The 23,817-nt window shown below is 39.8% G+C and overlaps 3 protein-coding genes across 7 annotated transcripts; 1 reads left to right on the forward strand and 2 right to left on the reverse strand.

The window, feature by feature from the left end:
- Positions 1-1,322: 1,322 nt before the first annotated feature.
- On the forward strand, positions 1,323-4,828 carry LOC123471538 (acyl-CoA Delta-9 desaturase-like). Its single transcript, XM_045173071.1, has 7 exons — positions 1,323-1,523; positions 2,750-3,054; positions 3,125-3,255; positions 3,358-3,563; positions 3,640-3,777; positions 3,841-3,888; positions 3,957-4,828. The coding sequence occupies exons 1-7, from the start codon at positions 1,513-1,515 to the stop codon at positions 4,285-4,287; spliced, it is 1,170 nt and encodes a 389-aa protein (XP_045029006.1). The 5' UTR covers positions 1,323-1,512; the 3' UTR covers positions 4,288-4,828.
- A 3,805-nt stretch (positions 4,829-8,633) lies between these two features.
- Positions 8,634-15,294, reverse strand: LOC116922101 (bifunctional heparan sulfate N-deacetylase/N-sulfotransferase). Of its 5 annotated transcripts, none has more exons than XM_032928515.2 (20): positions 15,205-15,294; positions 15,072-15,139; positions 13,989-14,651; positions 13,228-13,434; positions 12,897-13,050; positions 12,733-12,831; positions 12,469-12,672; positions 12,100-12,303; positions 11,867-11,993; positions 11,671-11,786; positions 11,492-11,607; positions 11,353-11,422; positions 11,125-11,253; positions 10,742-10,924; positions 10,459-10,669; positions 10,228-10,364; positions 10,016-10,167; positions 9,718-9,894; positions 9,530-9,650; positions 8,634-9,449 (listed from the first exon to the last, which is right to left on the reverse strand). In XM_032928515.2, the coding sequence occupies exons 3-20, from the start codon at positions 14,252-14,254 to the stop codon at positions 9,312-9,314; spliced, it is 2,811 nt and encodes a 936-aa protein (XP_032784406.2). In that variant the 5' UTR covers positions 14,255-14,651; positions 15,072-15,139; positions 15,205-15,294; the 3' UTR covers positions 8,634-9,311. The 5 variants fall into 5 exon arrangements, with proteins under 5 accessions (XP_032784406.2, XP_032784407.2, XP_045029009.1 ...); XM_032928516.2 differs by having other exon boundaries at positions 15,198-15,216; XM_045173074.1 differs by having other exon boundaries at positions 15,072-15,253.
- A 2,091-nt stretch (positions 15,295-17,385) lies between these two features.
- On the reverse strand, positions 17,386-22,348 carry LOC123471382. Its single transcript, XM_045172617.1, has 3 exons — positions 22,255-22,348; positions 21,716-22,146; positions 17,386-17,859 (listed from the first exon to the last, which is right to left on the reverse strand). Exons 1-3 carry the CDS (start codon positions 22,346-22,348, stop codon positions 17,386-17,388), a joined length of 999 nt encoding a protein of 332 aa, XP_045028552.1.
- Positions 22,349-23,817: the final 1,469 nt, after the last annotated feature.

Below are 23,817 nucleotides of genomic sequence, written 5' to 3' on the forward strand. Positions count from 1 at the left end.
TAACATGATGTTATAGTAGCCTACACTTGCCCCGGCGTTATAATTTTCGTTGTTCAGTGAATGCGCTTGTTTCAAAGGTTTACGTACTGTACGTATAAAATATAAATATTATTTATACGTTTTAACCAAGTCAACCAAGTTATAATTTTTTATTCATTTATTAAAACATCGGTAAAATATAAGGAGAAAAAACTTGTCTTAAATTTGAAATCATTTCCTAAAATCAGGCCTAGTGCTACTGTTGTTAAATGAAATCGTCTAGTGCTGCATTCTTACGGCGAACATTCCAACTATTCAAAGTTCCGGCTTAAGAGAATGAAAAAGAAGAAACTAATAAAAAAATTAAAGAATGTTGGATCCAAATGAAGTAGTCGAAAGCTGAAGAAGTGGAAAACCAAAGGAACTTTCTCGGTATGGGTTGCATGGTCCAACGGGTATCGGTGTTTTCATCAGCTTTCCCTTTGTCTTGCTATCTAAGTTCCAAAAGTAAAGGGGGGAACACCCTAATAACAGGTTAAAACAGAGTTATTTGAAAACTATGACTTGCCCGGCTGTACGATAAGATTTCTTTCGCTCCCTGCAACTTTGAAGAACGTCGAGCAACTTTTCACAGTTTTACTCCGCATTCCTTTATTTGGAAATACATCTGCATAACAAGCAAATGTACAGCTGTGTACAGGTGGCCTAGTGGTGACACGATTTTCTTTTTTTAAATAAAGGTGGCGCAACGTGAATCGTAACACGTTTTCAGTCAACCACGTGTACCAATACCATTGGAGCGAGTTTACTTGATGAATAACCGGTTATTAGTATGGAAATGGAAAGTTTACGTGACAAACGGTTCTAGAAATTTGTTTGCCAACATTTTCTATTGCTTAATTTAATTTTGGTTATATATTGGCTTCATTCTCGGACTCGAACTTGCCTGTCTTATAAGATTTGACAATCCAACCATTTAAATTCCTGTATTAACGATTGCTGTATATCAATATATGAACAGCTGTCCGACTAATGAAGGCCTATGTGTTTGTTTTATATAACTTGTTTCACGTGCATGCACGACCCGCTAGTTCTATTACTAATATTACTCTCTCTGCGTCATACTGAAAAAAAAAGAAAAGAAAAGCCAAAGGGATATATTGCCTTCTTAGACGGGCGTAGAGAAACCGGGACTACGAAAGGGAACCAATCAGAGGACTTCGTTTGTGGCACGTATACGCTTGAGGCTAAGTTTCGTCTGCAGAGAACCGGTTACCCACAAGTTCTCACATCTCCAGCTAGGACTGGCTGGAACTTGCAGTGTTCTAGGTACCTCTGGACTTGCTTTTCCCTGCTCAGTCTTCCTCACTCCATCGCGGCTGACGGTAGTCTTTTTTCAGACAGCTGTACTCTTTTCAAGGATTAAGACAACTGCTATTGGCTGGTGACACTAATCATCACCAGCAATTATCGCTTGTTTAAGCTAAACAAACTGAACTGTTCAAGCCAAGGACAACTAGTAACTGCTCGACAATGACTGACATGTAAGTACGGGCTTTTTGTTTGGGCCATCTTGTCCAACTTGTACATTGTTAGAAATGGTTTGTAGGCAATGGCCAACGTTCACTGACACTAGAAAAACTTTATTTCCGTATTCGTTTAAGTTTACAGGCTGAAAACGTAGCTAAGAATAGAGTTGATTGACCTTACTCTGTTAGAATCCAGGCTGTGTGGTTTAGTGGGTGGAAAAAGGGGGTCGGTTTTCTCCATTTCTTTTCTCTACGTTTCTCGTGTCCAGAGGGCGCTGGGTACAGCCAAATTTACCGTTAGGGCATACCTGGAAGAAGGGGGACGAAACGAAAAGAGACGAAGGAGGCAACAGACGAGACGAACGTATTCATGTGTCCCACTGGACTCAATACGAGACTGCTTCTGGCGATTTTTCTTTTTGTTTCCAGGTGGCGGATGGTAAATGGAAAGCGTTAAAGAAAGTATTTAAGTCAATCGATGAGAAACTTTTTTCAGATGTAGCCAAGTTGATTCAACTCAAACCGACTGCTAGTGTAAAAAAAAAAATGTGTTGCTTGACCGAGATGTCGTAAAAAATTAGACAAAACGACCACAAGAGGACGTTTAATCATAAAAAATTCAGCAAACTGTGAAATTCTCTTTACAGAGACTTGAATGCCAGTATTTGTTTTTGAAAATGTCTGTCATTCAACATTCCTTCCTTGCACGTACGGCTTGATGCTGTGCCAAAGATATCAATTTACGGTGACCTCTTTTTAGCCTCTTTCAAAGGCTTGTCGGGGTGTTCACTTTGCACCGGCACACAAACACATTAAAACGCTTTAGTATACGAGTTGGTGAATTTGAGTAACCCTGTAAGGCATTGTAAAGGAATGCCCCACAGTACATTATTGAACTCAGACATGTTTCACCGTAGACATAGGGATGGAAATGCAATGTAAATGGGATAACACAACGAGCATCCATTCTATTGTATCAATAAGGTCAAAAGGTGAAGACGGGCCACTGAAGGAGCGTTCACCTTTGCTGTGGCCTTCCGTAACAGTATCACGTACCCACTCGCCTTTACTTGAATTGATAAAATCTCCCATTTTTGCTAGTTGCACTTTTCAGACGATTGTCGTTTGCAAAGTGCAGTTCATTTGTTACGTAACATTTTCCAGTTACATCTTCCTTTTGTTAAGTGAAATGGAGGAGAAACGTACACAATGTTAAGTGTGATTTCCGTCTTGTGTTCTAGGATTTTGCATGGTATGGGACCTTCTCCCAGTGCAGACTTAGTTGGCTCGATTCTTGGCGTCGAAGCGGAGGACAATGACTTCAAGCAACAACGGTCGACTCTCCGCAAAACCAATTCCAGTCGTATGGTCACGCCTGAAACTAGGAACGGCTCGCATTCCAAAAGCCCAGAAGATTCGGTTGCCAAGGATCCACCTATGCAAATCGTTTGGCGAAATGTGTTGGTTTTTATCTATCTTCATGCTGCTGCCTTGTATGGATTCTATCTCTGTTTCACGGCAGCCAAACCGTCAACTCTTGCTTGGTGTAAGTTTTCAATAATATCATCATATAGAAATTACGCTAACAAGCTAACTCATCTTGTTTGGCGATGTAGCGTTCTTTTTGTTTTTGTTTGGTGGTTTCGGCATTACGGGCGGTGCTCACAGACTTTGGGCTCACCGTTGTTACAAGGCCAAATTGCCGCTGCGTATCTTTGCTGCTGTTGCTCAAACAATTGCCGTTCAGGTAAGGATTTGAAGGAAACAAAGGAAAACTCCCTAGCTTTAACATGTTTGTTTTGTTTTTTTCTATCTCTTCCTGTTTATCTATTTATCTACAACTGTTAAGAATGATATTTACGAATGGAGCAGAGATCATCGTGTTCATCACAAATTTAGCGAAACTGATGCTGACCCGCATAACGCTCGCCGTGGTTTCTTTTTTGCTCATGTCGGCTGGCTTTTGTGCAAAAAACATCCCGAAGTCATTCGGCGTGGAAAAACTGTTGACGTGAGCGATCTCTTGCAAGATCCCGTCGTTGTTTTCCAGCGAAAGTGAGTACTTGCCTTGGCCTGAATTATTTGATGGCGGTTATTAAATGATCGGGACAATTTTTTTTTTACCCCAAAGGTATTACATTCCTTTGGTCTTGACTCTCTGTTTCACGATGCCAGCAGTTGTGCCATGGTACTATTGGGGCGAATCGTTCAAAACGTCTTTTTTCGTCGCTTCCATCTTTCGTTACGTGTTCACGCTCAACGTTACCTGGTATGTCTGTTAATAAGAGTTTATTTAAACTTTTTGCAAGTCTAATTCAAATTTTACAACTAGGCTGGTTAACAGTGCAGCCCACATTTGGGGTAACCATCCCTACGACAAGTGAGTCTATCCCCCAAAAGATTACTGTTAGCGTGCAACCTAAATGTTGGTTTTCCTTTATTATACAGAGGTATCAATCCTGCCGAAAACCGAGCAGTTGCTTTCCTGACATCTGGCGAAGGATGGCACAACTACCATCATGTGTTTCCCTGGGACTACAAAGCAGCAGAACTAGGAAATTACAGCATGAACATGACAACAGCTGCCATCGAATTCTTCGAATGGCTTGGCTTGGCTTACGACCTGAAAAGCGTGCCAGACAGAATTGTTCGCAGTCGTGTTCATCGAACAGGAGATGGCTCGCATCCCTTTTCCTTAGATGACAGTCAATTTACAGCCGAAGACATTAAACAAGAAGAAGAGTTTTGCGAAATTATTCCGCAAGACACAAAGAATTAGTGGGAAATTGGCTCTTTTTTTTTTCCTTTCCCTTCATCACTTGGCGCTCAGTTGTTGGTTCTAAGTAGGTGTTTAATGCCTATTTTTGGAACGATGGAGAATTATGGCATGTTTTGACTAGCTCTCCAAAGTTTGTTTAGAAATATTGAATCTTTACCTTCACGGATACTAAAGCTACACTGCTCAAAGGTCTAAACAAAAAGATACAATTTGTCCATCGATTGGAACGTAACTTTTTTTACTTGTAATTTGCTCTAGAAGAAGAGAAAAAAAAAAAACTCAACTGTTTGTATGTCACAGGTTTTATTTCCAAGTAGATCCAAATAGACCTTATTAACTTTTTTTTTATTAGCAATTTTTCGGAATAGAAACTGGTGTAAAATTTAAATTCTGTTTTTTTGTTTACACTTCCTTTCCTCTTTCTTCTTGTACCATCACCAAACTTATGTAATTGAATCCTCGTGCTCATTCGTCAGAATGACGCACTCCGGATACAAAGTGAATCTGTGAACACAAGAAAATACAGTTAATTTCATGTCAATTTCTTTCAAAAGTTATTCCTTTTCGCTTTCGACCTAGTAAATTCCGTCTTGGACATATAAAACTATGTTCAGGCCCTTTTTGGTGAAGACAGCAAAATAGCCACAGGCGACATGACTGAATGCAAAAAGAATTTTTGGTCTACGATCGCGAACGTTTTGAAATGTGATCCAAAAAGTACGCAGGGCAAGAGAAAGCTCGTCCTGCAGAGTTGGTGCCGGTTTCACCGGTTTAACCTCATTTTTGGTGTTTATATTAAACGGACTTGGAAGGAAAGGAGTGCCGTATCAAAATAAAACAACATCATTTTCCAACGGTGAACTATAGGGTGAGCTTGGTGGAGCCGATCTTCGATTAGCAACCAAATGTGCTGTGCGATAACTTTCCTTGATTGATTACTCAGCAAAGATATGACAAATACATTTCCTGTTTTGCGAAGGAAAAGTTGCTATAGCGGGCGGGGTCTAAATGGTTGTTTAATCACTTTTACTTTGATGTTGCGAAACTGTTTGTGGAACCAAACAAGTGCAATATACCAAACACTGTTGCGTCGCCCCAATTAAAAAATGTGTTTGCCTCTTGGGTTTAGTTGGTGAATGATGGAAAGGAACTTGATTTTGCGTTAGTAACAGCACGCTCTTAAACAGTGAAATCTTGCACATTTAACTTCCGCGTTGGGCTCGTGTCTGAAAGTTTGTATCCTAGCATACGTACATTTCCTATTGGCTATTCAGTTGCAGTTATAGTGGCATTGCGATAAAGTATTTATGGCCTGTGACATTGCCTATCTGGCTTTTTTCCCCAAAAATGATGCGGTGGCTACAGACTGCAAGCAAGTAGTCAAAAGTCTGCAAAACCAACATATTTCTGAATTTCTCCATAGCATGACATGTGCCTTGATTAAATGCCCCCAAGTATAATGCGAGGAAACCTTCGATCATACTGCTCGCTAGGCAAAATAATTGCACGGTAAATCTCTGCTTCCGTGCAATTTCTTTACTGATTAAACATAAGAAACAAAAAATTATTACCCATTGAATAGCCATCTATATGTGATTAAAGTGCTCCGTCACTAACGTCGGTCGTATAACATACAGGTAGTATTAAATTAGTCTAGTTAAGTTAACGTTTCAGTCTAGCTCACATCTGTTACAGCTGAAACTTTACCTAAATATTCGGGCCTACTAGCCTCGTTTTCAGCAAACCTTAAGAAAGTTTCTGGAACACCGAATTTAGTCTGCGTGCTCTTGATGTTATTAATACACGCAGTTCGAAGCCGCTAAAAAGTAGTCTGAGGAACCATTGTGCAATTCGTTTCACTGCCTTTTTTGGCTGTACTGCTGGTCACTGATTAAACGGGTTTGTTTTAGATGGCTGATTTTGAATTGCAATTTTTTCCTAAAAATTTTTACGTAACCTTTGTTTTAAAATACTTCAACTTCCGGCGTGTTTGTTTTTCTTTTATTCACGTTAAGGAAAATAGGTGTTCAAATTTCGTTAACCAAAAACATCAATTTGAATCTGAAAAATATTCCCATTAAAAATATTGTCAATGTTACGGGAATCATTTGCTTTTATCGTTATGTACACGTGTATAACCAAAACGCTTTTGTACTACAAGAAAGATTGGAAAACGAAAGTGGCGATAAAAACAAAAAGAAAGGAAATAAATATTGCGTACCTTAGTACCGCCAGGTGACTCCAACCGGTTGGAGTCGAGATGTTTACCATTTCTGTTTTTCACTGGTTTCTCTGTTTGTCAAATTAAAACTCCTTAACTGCGGAGAACTGATTACGGAAAAAGGATTTTCTACTTTAAAAAGAAGTTACGAAATCAAAGTTGGGAAAAAAAAAAATAGAGGAATTATTTTGAATGTCCGATCGGTAAAAAGAAAAAAAAATTATATCTGAAACACGGTAAAACAAGGGTGCGACGTTAGTTGTAAACCCCCCAAAAAAAAAAAAAACAAAAACAAAAACAAAAAAAACAAAAACAAAAAACAAAAAAAAACAAAAAAAAACAAAAACGAGAAAACAAAGATAACGAATTTAAGCCAGGTAGAATCAGTCTTGCAACATGTTAATAAATTGGATTGAACCAGCCAGTTCCAGTTTTATTCAATGCCACTAGCGTTTTTAGATCGACAAACCTTTTTTGAATTGTGATAAAATTCGATTACACAGACAATTTTGAATGGCAGTTAAAAATAGTAATAAAATCATTTCTAGATAACAAAACGCATTGAATAAAAATGCAAATTGGGACACAAAATCGACGAGTATAAGTATGCCGTCATGAATTTTAACATGCACTTATCAACATTTCTCATACTAAAAACTGACAAAAGCAAATGTAAGCTCTAGCTTGTTGTAATCAGGAAAAATTTTGATTTTACAATTTTTCTCTCCGTTGTTGCGTGAATATAAATATGGTTATATAACCGTAACGAAGCCTTTAAGAGTTGTAAAGGAGGCAATAGAAGCATCACCTTAGTAATTATCGAATATTCGGCTCAGAAACTAGCAGCTAAACGGCACTGCGACGTAACTCGCTGGCTTACTCCAATTAAGTCTCTTACAAGCTACAACAAACCCCAGATTGCTTGCCCCTGGGGTGGCCATCGGCACCAGTAGTAGCGGGAATTGCTTATGTCACACTTTTGGTTAGCGTGATTTGAATATTTCCCACACACTTCTTTTGACACTTGGATTACAGAAATTACAGGTGATTATATTATATTGAACAGGGTGAATACAGTAGGCTATATTGTACTTGACACATGTATTTGCCTTCAAACGAATGTGTTAAGCCTAACTTTTTGCAGAACGGTAAGAAATACTTCGGCGTGATGAAAACACGAATGCCCTGGTCAGTGAAACTTGAATTTCTTCGGTAGCTTTTTGGGATTCCAAAATATCAAGCTGATGTCCATATCAGTCAATTAAATACAAAATTTTACATTTTCAAGGACAGAATGGGTGTTTTCCATTCGATTCTGTAGCGTCGGTGAACCACTACTGTCGCTAACCAGAGTGGCGATAGAACACGTACCCTTCAAAGCATCTAATTTAGGAAGTTTTATTTAAATTTGAAGAGTTCCATGGTCAAGTACGACGTACTTATCCGAAATGGCCTTGTCAAACGAATCATTTTAATAATAATAATGATAATAAAAGGTTTTCCATTCCAAATGGTAGACCAATTGTAAAATAATCAGTGTGGATTGAGAATTCTAATTTCCTTGGAACTGTCTGTTTAGAATTACATTCTACAATTGCGTATGGTAGAGGATGTGAATGGACAGTCATGGCCTTTGTCCATGCCTGCGGTTCCTCACCTCGCTTCATAGAGTTTAGTTCGTCTATGATGTCTACAGAAAACTTCCCCGACCACACGTATTTTACTTGAAAAGTCTCTATGAAACACGTAATGGAGGATCACTAGAATATTGCGAAACTTTAAAATGTCCTCAAGGGGACGGCGTTATAAAAAATGTATTGTCAAACATTGGTAAATCTTGTGCTGATCATTACTTATAACAAATGACATCGAGCTTGTTTAGAATTTAGAATGATCATGCTGGTATTTTAGAAGCAAGGTATATTTTTTCCGAGAGTTATACAATGTTTATGTCATACATGCTTGCATTGGCAGTAGGTTTTCTTTCATTTTTCCTCCTGATTTTTATTTTCAAAATATTTTTGTGAATTATATGTTTTAACATGAAAAGGGAATTTTAGGAATAAATATTTTGTGTGGCGGTTGTAGGAATTTGGTTTCATCATGCAAAAAGAAGATATGTCGCCTCAGCACGGAATATGTTTATATCGGAACTTCAAAACAAAGAGATAATTTCATGGCCTGAGAGCATTTGTCGCGCGATTTCTAAAAACTGTACAGGAAACAGACTTGTCACAACAATTGAAATCATTATAATTCCTCAACTGAAATTGTTTATAGACTGTACGACATGCTTAATTGCCATGTGGTTACAAAAAATCCGATTAAAAAAGAAATCAATCCAAAGGGACGCATAAGCACATAAAACAAGCGTGGAATTAAGGATTGAAATAGATAGAATCGATACGTTTGCTGTTTATATTAAAAATACGGTAGTTCGTGACAATTTCGTCACGTCTGTTAAAATGACGATGGAAAGACCATAAATTCAAGAAATGCAGCAAACTATCAATTCGATCGCAGATAATAACGTGCATTTTAACAAACTGGAGCAAACAAAAGAAAAGAAAAAAACTTGCTGCCAACTGGATATCGACGTCTAGTTTGAAATTTGCACTTTTTGAATTACTATTATTGAAATAAAGCACTTGACGTCGAGTTGGTCAATTTAGCTTATGTGAACTTGATATCTCTTTCCTTTCCGATAGCCACATGAACACAAATCCAACATGAGGAATTCCAGTAAGAGAACGTCAACTGTGAACTTCATGCACGCACAAAGAAAAGCTGGGTTCATAATTTCTCAGAGAGAATTTGGCATCTCGACTGCCTGGTTATTAACGGGTCGGTCACTTAAGTCCTCTTCCAGCCAAAGTGGGATTGGATAACCGAGGCGTTTGAGCAATTTTTCCAATGCTATGTTATGTGTCATATAAAAGGACTGTAAAACATCAAATGTAAAAAACACTTCATTACAAATTCTATTACTGCAACGTAGCGATGTAAGTTGACTTAAAATACCTGAAGATATTTGGCCGATTGTGAATCCATTGTGGGATAGTGGCGTCCTTTACTCCGACCTAAACACTTGGTATGGTCACCATTCACTACTTGACAAAAGAAGCCTTTGCGCGCATCATATCTAAATATTATTTATTTATTCTCTTGTTAAAATCATGAAAGCCTTACGTTTTTTAAAATCTTCGTACCTGAGATGTAATGAGTAGTCGAAAATTGGCCGGATTTTTAGAAAATGCTGTAGTTTGGTCATGGAAGTGACAGGATCTAACCGAACTTGCTCGCCATCGATAACCGAAATTTGTTGTGGAGGAAAATAGAGCAACCAACGATCTAAATGGTGTGCATACATTCCTGGACTCAGACACCTACGAAATTCAGAAAAAATTATTTCAAATAAGCTTAACGCCCTAGAAAATTTATGAGAGTACAGGCTTAAGTTTAAATTTTGCATTAGCTAACGTTGCCCTAACCCAAAGTCATAGATACCTAAATCGAAGATCTCTCAAAGCTTTGGATTGTGCATCTCCGGCGGTGAGCACTTGATAGAACGTATGATTAAGTGCTGTGGGGTCACCATGAGATCTCACATGTTGATACCAACTATAAGCTCTTTTAGCAGGGGAAATTATAATGATGACCTACAAAAGAGTAAAAACTGTAATCTTGCTTTAATAAAAAAAATAATTTTACTCTCTCACCAGTTTTGCTTTAGGTAAAAGAGCGTGTACCCGTCGAGGGACCAGCTCGCCGTCGAAATATGTTGCACTCTTCTCAAAAAGAAATTTTGCGGTTGAATTTTTGGGTACAGGAAAGAAATTCATATACCAATCCAGTCCTACGAGAACATCGTTGACAAACAAAAATCGATACAAGAATTAAAATATATATATAAAAAAAAAAAAGCTTAGAACATCAAAATCAACTGATACCTCTGTAATAGTTTTTCCCATTGAAGAACTGGATTTCTTCAAAAGTCTCTGGACTGGGATAATTGCTTACTATAGCTGGGTGCATGGAGAGGAAAGTATACAGGGCAGTTGTACCAGTTTTTTGTGGCCCTAACACCAGAAACCTGGGCAACTGATCACAGGTCTTATTTTGAGACCATATTTTCATATGGCGCTGGTCGTCGCAAGGATTCTGTTACAAACATGCGAATGAGTACATTTTTGAAAAAAAAAAAAAAAAAAATGCTTTAGAGATTCTTATTACCCCCCACACTGGTTCGCTCTCCTCAGGATACATCCGGAAGTATTTTTCAGCCAATTGGAGAGCAGAAATGCTTTGGAATTGCAGATTGGTCCAACACTGCAAAAATTTTGTAGCTGCTTCAAAGGTGTACAAAGCCAGGCGATCGTTGCCATAGTTCGACATGTGAGTCATAAAGATGTTTATCTGGAACGAGTAAGTAGTTTTTAAGTAAAAAAAAATTAAAAAATAGCGTAAAAGGAAAATCATGAAAACTATTATGATATTATGTTCAATATCAAAATATTAAAAACATATTCAAGGCTGCTTTCAACTTTTTTTAAGCACGAAGCCAAAAGCAAGGACAAATTAATCAGACATAACGATATTTCCCATGTTTACTATACCCTGTTAAAGACGATCGTCTGGAAAAGCTCCCCTCCTTTAATGCTGCTATCTAATGTCGAGCGACCACCAGGATACTTGTCGATAAAAATGGTGTGGGTATAGAGTCCACAAGTTTGTCTCGGAAGCACCTTATGTAATTGAGAGCCATTTTACGTTTGATAAAAAAGCATTACTAAACCACAAAAAAAAAAAAAAAAAAAAAAAAATTTAGAATATTTTATCGTTACCATGATCCCCCTATGGATAAATCCACGGCGCAGTCGAGCGGGTCTTAAGTGCGGATACTCCTCTGTAGACCTGTATTGAGTATGCAAAGGAGCCACTTTTTATCAGATGATTAGAAAACTGAAAAAGATGGTTACTTACGTGACATGAATATTCCAAAGCTTTTTCCACATTTCGTACAGCGCTTCATGGACAGGATAGACCCCTGAGTGATGTGGAGATACGGAATAACCAGAGTCTGTTGGAATGCCATGTTCCTAAGAGAACGTTGGATAATTTTTCAAGCTCAACTTATGTTTTCAGTGCAGAAAGGAGATTACAATCGCAAATTTTTTATTAAGAAGCATATCTGCTTCCAATAAGGAAATATTCTCATATAGGTGTGGTTGCTGGTGACTCCACATATGCCCAAACCACGTAAACTCATTGGCGTGTTCTGGTAAAAATAATAAAAAATAAATAAATAAAATAATTTTATTTGTTAACTGGACAAACAAATGAATGAATAGAACTCACGTAAAAGATATTCATCCCCTTTGTTCTCTTCGTCAGTTCCATGGTTAAAGAACTTGCCGGAATATCCCATATTAAATCTGAAGCCAGGAACAATCGTTCGAATACGATTTTGGGTATCGATGATGCTCTGTCACAAACGTAACAAAAGGCGATAACGCAAAGCTTTGACTTGCACACTACGCAGCAATCTGTAAATGGCTCCGTATTAATTGGTGGAAGAATTGTAGACTTACCTCCACATCACTGGGAGTGAGGCGTGTGCCTTTCTGCCCAACAAAGATGTCGTCTATGTCAACTTGAATGTAGCGTTGCAAGCTTGTTGACAACCGCCCATGTGATAAAAAAGACATGGCATCTAGAAAGAGAAGACGGTGGAGCCAGAAGTCTAACCCAGATCCAAATAAGATTCGCTGAATTCCATCAAACTCTCCACAGTCCTGAAATATAAGTTTAAATGGAGTATAAAATATCGTAAATCTAGGAGAGATAACTAATTGGCATTTCGTTGATCTGAAGTTTAAAAGGACAAAAAGCTCGAATTGTCTTCAGTGATTTTAGTAGTTTCGAGGGAATGATAGGTGATTGGTACGATAGTTTTATACCCGAATAACTGTAATGGCGTTCGAGGACAACCCTCCGTAAGCAGGACTATCTTCTGGGGCTTGAATAGAGCCCATAGCCAAGGGTTCATACGTGGAATGGTTAGGCGAAAACACTGTCCAGTCATTCCCAGGCAAAGGTCCCCAAAGTACGTCACCCCCTCGGGTTATCCTAAGCACAGGAGAATCTGCTTTTAACTCGGCATCCTGTATGTCAAAGTAAATATGAAAATTTTAAGTAACAGTCGTGGTGGAAACTGCTTTTACCTTCAATTTAAAATTTGTATGGATATGTAACGGGAAACCGCGAAGCTGGGCCCCAATTAGACTTTCTTCCCGTGGAGACATAAAACCTATTATTCCAACCTGAAATTGACGAATTCAGTAAATGCCTTTCAGCTCATTAGATATGTGTCCTTAAAAATAATCACCTGATACTGGCGACAATATTTATCGAGTAGCTCTCTGTTCCATTTATCCATCGTCAGGTAACGATCCATATTTTCAAAGACTATCACTCCATATTTTCCTTTATCAACGTTAGTCAAGATTGGAAGCGATTTCCCTACGACCTCTAATTTGTACCTAAAAGGAGTTTACACAGGAAAATAGAGTTTGGCAATAAAAACTTCATCGTCCATATTTTTTACACGTAAAAAAAGGCATTTTTGGATTTCCTCGAAACCAACAGAAATCGGATTGGAAACGAAAAAAAGATACAGATAAATTCTATGTAACCAAATAAATGAAGTCAATAATTACTTTAGGCGGTTGTGGACCAAAAGTTCAGCGATATCTCGTCCGAGATGTGAGTATTGTGTTTCCGCAAAAAGCAAAACTTTGGCATCAATTCTAGTGCGGCCTGGAGAAGCATGGCTTCTACTTCCCATTACGCTACCAAGGCGCAGACCATTTTCCCTCGTAGACGAACAATGGATTGATGGATCCAGTCGCGGTCCACGTAGAATACTATTGGATGGACGAAAGTAAGGCAAAGGCATGAACACAACAGGCAGATATAGCTGCATAACAATGTTACTGGTAATTGCATAGTATTTACGATTTGGGCCACACTTAACACACTCCCAAAAAATATACACAAAGTTGGGAATAGCAATAATTTATGTTAACAAAGTAAATAGTACTCCTTTGAAATGTTGCGGATTCTAATGGCTTGTTATAAGTTATAAAATGGGTGCTTTGAACTAAACTCGCAGATAATGAAGTCTATTACTTGAAAACGAAACTTGAACCATTCAAATCTAAATCAACAAAAATTCCATGACTGAAACGTTCGCCATTACATGAGCAGTCTTTCATGAATGTGTTGGATTGTCAAGAGACCAACCTAGTTTGATAAGGTATAGTCAGCGGTATTTTTGAATTATAAACCGAATCAGATGGCCAAAATAGCAACCATTACAGAACCTTAGGATTAAAAAGTTTTCATGTTATTCTTTAGTTTTTACTATCAAGGTTACATACTGTATGTTACTTTACCGTTATGAATAATGTCTACTTACATATTGAACCGAACTGACGAGAGATGATAAGCTGAGTACAATACGAAAACGAGACACAGGAATAAGAGGAAAACCACGCATCGACGCACAAGGGCCAAACGGCCCAAACAGATGCAACTTCGACCTAGTCTTGATGTCTGACGCATTAGCCACTTGTGCAATAGGTCGAACTTGGTGAAAACGTAGCTATTAACATAGTTGTTCTTTCTTGCATCGTGAAACGAACTTTCTTCATCAAGAAGAGCTACATCAAAGTCTTCGTTCATGACGCACTAACACAGAGAACAACGGCCTCTGAAACCGAACTTGAGGGCTCGTAATTTAGCTGACCGGCAGCGGTTCGATACAACAGGAAACAAATAAAAAAATAAATTGATTAAGAAAAAAAGGAAAAAAAAGAAAAAGAGAAATACAACAGCCAGCTATGGGAATAGTTTCATTATTGTTTTGATGAATTTGAAACACCGTTGGTGCACTGTTGGAACACTTTTTCACTTTTTTGCGTTTGAAAATTGACCACCTCTTTTTGTGCTGCTTCCTTAAATGTGACCATTCTGTATTGCATTATGATGCTGATATCACCTGCAATCAGCATTCCCCTTGTTAAGGTAGCAAATTTCCTGCATGACGAATATCATTGGATGATGCTGCAGATCCAACTCTCTATGATAAGAAAGGGTAAGAAATACTAACAATTATATTTGAATTGAAGACTTCTACCTTTCATAATTAAAGTAGATTCGATAGCTTAGATATAAATTTATCTAACCCTTAAGGAATGAAAATGATTTCTTAAAAAAATACCTGCTCAATGTGAATTTCAAAAAAAAGGGGAGCGTGAATAATGTACTTTTTACATCTTCTTATTTTCATCTTCAATTACAGAGAATATCTTACATCTATATTACATCTTCAATCTAATCTGAAGATGATAAAGTTTTCACCGACATATTTTACCTGGATATGCTTGCCTATCACATAAAACCCTCTTAATAAACTATAATGTAAAAAGAAACAAATAGATAATAAGAACTAAGATTTAAGAAAATCATTCACTGTGTTATTTACCATAATGGAACTTACATTTCAGCGATATTCTACTGTCAATTATGACAACCAATACTTTTTCCCTCAGCGATGTGCGCAAAAATCTGAAATTTTTGAATAACTCAGAACATCGTCGAAAATACATGAGAAACTTGTCAGTACTAGTTACTGTTATTAAACATTTCTGAAGATTTCCACCATGAGGGTTGGCAACTTTTTTTGTTAACAGCAACTAGAGCTGGGCATGGACTACTATAACCAGTACGTCCAGTAGGGCTCGGCCCCGATCACATTCTAATCGGGGACACCGCTAAGCTTCCCCGATAAAAAGGAATCGGGGAAGTTCGGTGCGGGGATTTCTTTTATCGATGCGGAACTGTGCTATAATCGGTGCTGCACCGATAGCACCGTTTCAGCCATAGGGGGTTAGTCTTACCAGTGACCTTGAGTTCTGATAGGACAACGAGAATCACGTGACTACCGTCACATTTTGTTCTTGTTGGCCGCAGGGCAACTGCAATTTAGATCACTATTAATTGATAATCGTGGAAGGCACCGATCACCGATATCACCGCACAGAGCACCGAAATCACCGCACCGATAAAGATCATCCCCGCACCCAATTGACTAAAAAGCTCCCCGATTGGCGCGGGGCCGAGCGCTAATAACCAGAGTCATAGCTAGCGCTCGGCCTATTTATACCTCAAACTCACGCTTTCTCCCGCAAATCTCTTGACTTTAAACTATAATTCTTCCCACCTCTCCGTGACTCATCCTAGCGGATGGGTACTCTTTAACCTCCCTAAAATTCGACTTAAGTGAGTTGACAGAACTGTCAACTCGAGTCGGGGGTGGCTTTTGCACGGAGCCTTCTTTCCCAATTGTTTTCTTTATTCAGGTCACGGCCGCATCTTTTCCATATAAAAAGGCCGTGACTTTCCTCTCAAAAACGGTACAGTTCCTTTGGGGCTTCCGACGAGTTTCTTTTAGTTTCCTTTCCGGCTCCATCCCGGACCCTTTTCGAGCTCTGTGACTTAACAGCTCTGTTTAAAGTACCAGTTTAGTTCAGTTAACTTAATTCGGTGAACCAGGTATTCCCTCTACCATTGTTCAACTGTTCCCAATTGGTATGTCACACCTCATTTAACTTATAATTGTAGACTTAGACTTAGTAACCAATACATTTGCATTGTGGTTCAGCCGTCTCCTTTTTATTTATTTAAACCGCCTTTAATTTAATTATTCCGTAAAGGGAAGAATGAGTAAATCCATGATCCCTTGACAGTATTGTAAGTGTTGGCAATGCGTAAACTAATCTAATTATCTCAACTTGTCTTTTTTCAGCTTGCATCATTGGTGCAGGATTTCCAAGGCCAGTTTATTTTGCTGTCTGCAGGTGCAGATGATCCCTGGCGATACCTGGCGATTACTTCGATGAAGCGGAATAAAACTAGACTCTTCGTGCATTTACAAAACACCTGTTAACACCAAAATAAAGAAAAAAATATAAGTCATAAAATCTGTTAGCTTTTATTACTGTGTATTGTAACAGATTCACTGGGTTAAGGGATGTATTCAGTCATAGACAGCTAACACGACACACCCACACAGCATTACACAGTGACAGCACTAACAGCACTAACAACTAGTCTGAATCACTACATTGGACTGCCCCTCTGGCCGGCCATAGACGGGCTTTTGAGTCCTCCGACATCCGGCCAGAGTGGCAAAGTCCATTGACATCGCACTTTTGCATCTCTTAGCATCCGGCGCTAAGCGAAAAAGTACATTGGCGCTACATCCCCCCTCTTACCTACTGACATGAGTTCCCTAAACTGGATAACAAACCTCACAAGGCATAACAAACAGAGTCCCCCATGTTTTCTACTTTAACATTTGGTAAAAATAATCCGGGTTAAACGACGATATTCACGCGGGTGCATTCGGGCCGGGCTGGCCTTGATCCTCATCTCCTGGCTCTCGCACCTCCCCAAGACGAGCCAACAGTAGGGTCTAGGGTGTCCACGTGACTACTCAGCCTCCGATACTCGATCCAGAGGTATACCAACTGTGGCAACGGGAATAGGCATCCGATCAACCATTAAAAAGGATAACGCTTGGCATTCTCCTCTTCTTCCCATTGGCGTCGTAGGCGTTCGACCGCTTTCAGGTGTGAACTCTTCCCCGCTAGGTCTATACGCGTAGGCGTTCTTAGGGCGGCTGGTCCTTCCCCCATGATGGGACTCTTTGTCACCGGTTGTGATTGCTTGACCACTGGTGCCAATAGACCGCTCAGCATCCCTGCAGCTTCCTCGTCGATAACGCTCGTTACATTCACTGGCATCATCTGTCAGAAGCTCGCTTGCAGAACCCACTCGTCCGAGGTTGCCGAACACAACCGTGGGATTTTTATGACCCCCGCTGCTGGCAGCCCTTGCGGTAGGTCAATTCTGCCTATCCTTTTCCCAGGGCACTGGAGCACTATGGTTACGTTGTCTTTACCAGCGTAACCCCAATTCCTTCCTCCAATGTGGAACATGTCAATGCCGGTCCATTTCTTACTGTCTAGGTGACAGTTCCTCTGGATTCCTTCCTGCTTCTGCAGAAAGACAGCCGCCACGCAGCTCTTTATCCTTCCTTTTCGGTCAATCGGCTTCAAGAATAGGCACACACTGCCCATGTATGGGGTGCATTTTCGGACTTCGTCAACGTTGAACTCGACGAACAGCTGCCGATCTGGCGATACCCCCAGGTATGGAGCCAATCCCGGTACGAATGGGATACCGACTCCTCTTTGCTGGTGGCTACCGGCATAGGAAACACACTGTAAATCTCAAAGGCATAATTAAACTCAAATACCGGCAGATGAATGAACAAACGAACGTTGCCGTTCACCAGCGCCGCCTCCACCCTGGCCTCCTGGTACGCTCCCCAGCCATTTCCTCCTTGCAATGCTAGTGTCAGTCCCCAGCCTTGGGGGCAAGGCTTGTCTAACCAAATTCAGTGCTTTAGCCGGTACATTTGAAGGAAAAAAGAGTGGTGACAGTCTCCCTATAGCTGCATCTGCTAAGCCGGTTTACCAGCCGTGCAAGACGTCAGCCGTCCAATCCTATTTGCCATATTTCCCTCGTTCCAGACCTTCTTAAGGAAGGGAAGATTCTCTGGGCAAAGTGGGTCCAGCTGCCATTGAAGACTTTCCTTAACTGCGCCTGCTCTTACCGCATCTAACCCGCCGCCGCCATGAGAGCACTGATTTCGGACTCATGCTCCGCCAGGTGCCCCATGGTCACATTTAACAGGGACGCCTGCTCCTGGGAAAGGTGTACCACCTCCAGACCTTTCTTGTAAAATGACTTGAGCCTCGAGTGCACTGATTCCAGGTCCTTTATCGTAGCGGTCCCGAAGAGCCAGTTAAGCAGCTGGCCACCTCCGTCAAACAGCCCGCGCTTCCGCCTGGTTCCGTCGCCTTTCAGAGCTCGTTACAACTCCCGAAATTCCTGCCTCCAGCGCTCCGCTCTTGCCTTGATTTCTGCCAAGTCACGTGCTGGACCTTCCAAAAACGGGTTGACTCTTCCCTTGGGAAATTCCCCTGGTTTGCTATATAAAACCCACGTCCCATAACATCTCCCCAAAAAAGAACAAAAAAAAAAAAATTTAAATATTTTTTTAAAAAAAATTAGGGGGAAAAAAAAAAAAAAAAACCACACCCCAAACCCAAAAAAAAAAAAAAAAAAAAAAAAAAAACCCCCCCCCCCCCCCAAACCCCCCCTCCCCCTTTTTTTAAAAAAAAAAAAAAAACAAAAAAAAAAAAAAAAAAAAAAAAAAAAAAAAAAAAACCTAACCCCCCCCCCCCTTCTTTTTTGGTTGGGGCACCGCCCGCCGTTTTTTTTTGCTGCTGGGACCACGGAATCCTTTCCGTCTTGTAGGCCTTCGTCCATTTCAGCAATCGGCTCTAATGGCCGGCGCCTCATTGTCCCATTTTCTCTCCTGGATGGCGGCTCCACAGCTGCCGCAGCAGTGCTGGTGTCGGGTGTCACCCCAGTGTCGGCTTCAGGCATCTCACCCGTGTCAGTTTCGGCACAAGTCATACCCTCTTCAGTTTCGGCACGTGCATCTTCCGAGCCGGTGTCGGCACGGAAGATGCAACGACAAACTCCATCTCTCAAGCCGGCCGCTTAGCTCCCGCTTGGTCATCAGCCAACATAAGCCATGATGATCGGTTTTTACCACAATTTTCGTACCCCAAATGTATGGCCGAAACTTCTTTACAGCCCATACAACGGCGAGGCACTCTTTTTCCGTTATCGTGTAATTTCTCTCCGACTTGTTCAACACTCTGCTGATGAAACAAATTGGGATGGGGTGCCCGTTTCTTTCTTGCATCAGCGCCGCCCCTATGCCGCAATCCCAGGCATCAGAATGCACTTCGAAATTCTTGGAATAATCCGGATGAGCAAGTTGCTCTGCTCGACTTTCACCAGCGTTGCCTTCGTTACCGCAAGTTCGGAGCAAACTTGCGGTAAAATGAGCAAAGGCCTACAAAGCTCTTCACCCACTTCCTCTTTGCCTTTTCATTGGCATTAAGGTTCGGCCTCGGTAACATTTCTATAGCCTTACAGTGCTCCGGACCAGGTTCGATTCCAGCCTTGCTTTCCACGCGACCCCAACAAGGTCTCTGAGACGGCGTCTTAACGTGCAGACGATAAATACGCCAATGCTAAATGATAGGGCCTTTCAAAGAATCGATTCTTTTCCGGTCTTTTAACGATTCAATACGTCACCATCTAGCCAACACTACTTCACATTTTATCCGTAAACAGTTTACGTGTTACTACGTATTATTACTATAAAATATATAATAAGTATTATTACTGTATATATTACGTCCTATATATTATATATATCCCTATATTTTTACATCCTATATATGGTCGGTGTGGTTTGACGGGTCTCAGGGAATTTCCTGCCCCAATAAAAGTCATAATAGGGAAAACAATCAGTCAATTTTTTTTAAATTGACGAAATGGATAGCTCTTGATAATTTCTATCCATTTCTGTAAAAATATTGCTTAAAAAAAAGTACTCGAATGGTAAACCGGTTAGCCATTTTTAGGGCAGGTCGGTGCGGTTTAACGGGTAGTGGGTAATCCCCTCCTCCCAGTTATGTATATAATTAAAATATCTATTATCGGGAAAACTATAAGCCCGAAATTAATAAATTTTGCAGAGTTGGATAGCTCTTGGTGAGGGCTATCCAATTCTGTAAAAGCAATGAAAAAATTTTTATAAACAAAAAAGTTTGAAAAAGAATGAAATTTTTTACTTACATCTCTTAGGTCCAGTATATCTATATTGTAAGCTATTAATATTTTAACTTACTTTTTCATTTTCGTTTCTTGGAAAGTATATTTGCAGTAGCACAAAATATTGGGGAACAACTCTTTAGGAACTGAATTGTGAAAGGTGTCTCTCTCCATTTTCTATAGAACAAAAAGTTTTTATACGGGGTTCGTGAAGGTCGAACTACAAGAATATCAAGTTGAAACGACTAAGGAAGAAATTACATAGAAAAGAGGGGCGTATAAAAAATTAATGTTACGTAAGAATAAAGGGTAGGGAAAAATAAGGAAAATAATAAAAAATCAATTGTTTTGGTTCTTAACATAGCTATCCGGTTCCAAAAGATTGCGTCTCGCAATCAATCAAGGTCAAATTTGGAACGAAATAGAAAGTGAGTCAAAACACAACAAAGAAAACAACATTAATTAATTCAACAGAACAGCTGCTTCTCGATGTGCTTGTCTTAGTGCGTCCCGTTTGGAATTTGTTCCGTGGAGGCTCTCCTTGTAGAAAAGGGGCTAATGGGGCAAAAAATTCCGGGGCGGGTTGTTGATTAGAGGCGGGTAAGTTTACAATAGTAATGGGCGGGGATGGATTTAAGGGGTTTAATAACGCGGGGTGGCCTACTTCTATATCATTATCAGATGTTTTGGTGAAGCAAGTGAAAGGGTTACAAGTACTTGGAAAAGAACAACAAGGTATGTATCTTGCAATAAGGGAACCTACTCCACAAAAATGAAAGAAAAGGAATCTGATAAATCCCATCCCTAGAAGACTACAAATGCTACTTGACCAACTAAGAATCTTAGACGACAAGGAAACGTTCTTTTCTTTTTGAAGTGAGGAAAGAAGAGTGCTCATGTGAAAAGGATTTCCAAGGTCGATGCTATGTTCTTCTTTAGCAGCAGCAATTATCTCGGCGATTGCAGCTGCAGTGCTCATCGGGTGGGGGGTTAGCGCGGGGTGTAAACTTAGTGCGAGTAGCTTATCAATTTCATACGGCAAAGTGTTGATCAAACTATGTCCTTGGATTATTACACTGGGGACAATTGGATGCCAAGAACTGTTTTTGTAGAAATGTGCTCGGCTGTTAATGTTGACGAAATTTTATGCCAGTAACAGGGGTTTTAAGGCGTCAGTTCCCATCCTTCCGTGTCTAAAGTGTAGTCGCCGAGTTTGGGTTGAGGACCACAGCTTGTGATTTCAGTGGTGATCGTTGAAATTTTCGGAGAGCATTGATAGACGCTGATCGATTCACCAGTGGCTATGAATTTGCTACATGTGGCTAAATTAAGGTAACTGGCAGCAAGCCATCCACTGTGTTGTGGGGTGGCGATAGCAGTTTTGTGTGCCAGCACCTGATTTTCACATTGTAGAGCTCGAATTTCTCGAGCCACTCCATTTATTCCATCGGTAGTTCGGTCTCGTGCGTATTGAGAATGTGCCGCTCCACTGATTTCAGCCCGGATAATGTCAGCAATATTTTCGATGTCTTCTTCCAGTGGTTTACTCGGATGAGTATTGGTGTCAGTTAAAGAATGTAAACGTAAAATAACTTTTTCCATTCCGATTGCTTGTTTGTAATTTTTTTCGGATGAATTACAATATTTCTTGTTAGTTGTATTGTAAACAAAGTCAAGTTGTTGTTCGACGTCACGAATTCTTTCTAGTTCACTGTTGTTAGTCAGGTAATGTTGAGCGATACCTGTTTCCACAAGCCTTAGTTCGCACTGTTGAACTTCTCTTAGCGATTCTTTCCAGACAATGGTCACTAGGTTGTGAGAAAGGGATTCGTTGATCGCTCCCGGTATTTCGCCAATGGGGGAACTTATCGTACAGTTAGCGCATTCAGTTTCTAAAGTAACTTCTTCTAATCGATAGTTGATCAGCTGACCAGCTGTGACTTGAAGCCAGCTACCCTGCACATTTAGAATACGTTCGAACAACCACTTATTGTTTCCTAAGTAGTCCATGCTTTTGCCATGGCACAATCGGGAATCTCGCATTTTTTCACATTTATGTGCATTGACTTCTATTGGCACTCTTGATTGACTTGGAGTTTGCCAACCCCAGAAGTCAGTATAGATGTGTTTCTTTTCCAGCCACATGGTACATGAATGGCCAACAAAACGGGTGATTTAGGGAAGAGTAGAATAGACAACATAATATACTGGAATAGCGGAAAGGGGGCTTATTTGATAATCACAGTCATCGCTAGTGAATTTGAGGAACCCTTTTGGCTGAGAAGCCGTACAATTACAAATAGTGATGTTAAGAGCACGGAGACGACAGAAAAATGGTATGATGAGGAGAGGTAGAAGACATAATCTATGAGAAAAGTAATTTCAAAATCAATTTCAGGGATCCATTCTATGAATTATTAAGACTATTAATACAAAGTTTTTTTTTTTTTTTTTTAACAGAGTGCTTTAAGTGATATTGTTCAACTATTACTAAAAATTAAAGAAATCTGTTAATACGCAATATTTAGAATTTAAACACGGCTTAAAGATAGTTTAAGTGATTCGAACGTGATTTACAAAAAAAAAAAAAAAAAATTACAGCAATACAATGTCAGAATTTGACAACTGGTTTTAAAAGATTCCGAGGACGTAAAGCGAGGCGACGCTCTGGTTGTATGGGTAAGGTTGACGTCTCTGGAATCGGGTTGGAAGGTAATGAAATTGTTGGTGAACTTATCATTAAATTTGGAGTAGGAGGAATTGTGGGTGGGGGTCTCATCAAATTTTGAGTAGGAGTTTCTTTTTCACAAGGAATTTGTTCTAACTCAGATTGAAGGTTTGTTTCGAGGGGTAGAGGAAAAGTTTCGAGTTCATCTGCGGTTTCTTGTACGAATTTTTCAGCCTGTTTCTCAATTCTTACATCTAAAAAGTCAACACCTGGTTCGTCTTTCCAGATCATTGACTCAAATAGGGGTTTTATTCGATTCACATGTACAAGCTGAGTTTGTTTTCCTACGTCTTGTTGTATTTCCACAGTACTATTGTTGCTTACTTTCAAATATTTTATTAACTAAAACCTTCGCAATTGTTTGGGCAGTTTGATTTCTCATTGGAACTGTAAAAACAAACCTACTAGCATAATCTGAAATAACTAATATATATCTGTATCCCTTAGCGTTTTCTTGAATTGGGCCCACTATATTGTAAGGAATGCATCAGCTCACTCTTTCTTGGAAAAATATCCTCCCTCTCATTCCTGGAAACAAGTCATTTTCCTTTCCATCCTTTCATTACGCTCACCTTGCGTTGGTGATCGCGTTGACTTTGTTTGTCGTATAAAACCCCATCAATTGTAATTCTTCGTTAGTCAACGCTGGGCTGTTCACCCAGTCTAGTGTTGATTCACCCCTTCGCGAGTCAAGTGTCAGGTCGTTTATTCGACCTGCTACTGGCTTGCTCGTTCCCCGTTTAAACTTGTC

The sequence above is a fragment of the Daphnia magna genome, linkage group LG4 (genome assembly GCF_020631705.1).
Source record: "Daphnia magna isolate NIES linkage group LG4, ASM2063170v1.1, whole genome shotgun sequence".
In the NCBI taxonomy this organism is placed as follows: Eukaryota; Metazoa; Arthropoda; class Branchiopoda; order Diplostraca; family Daphniidae; genus Daphnia; species Daphnia magna.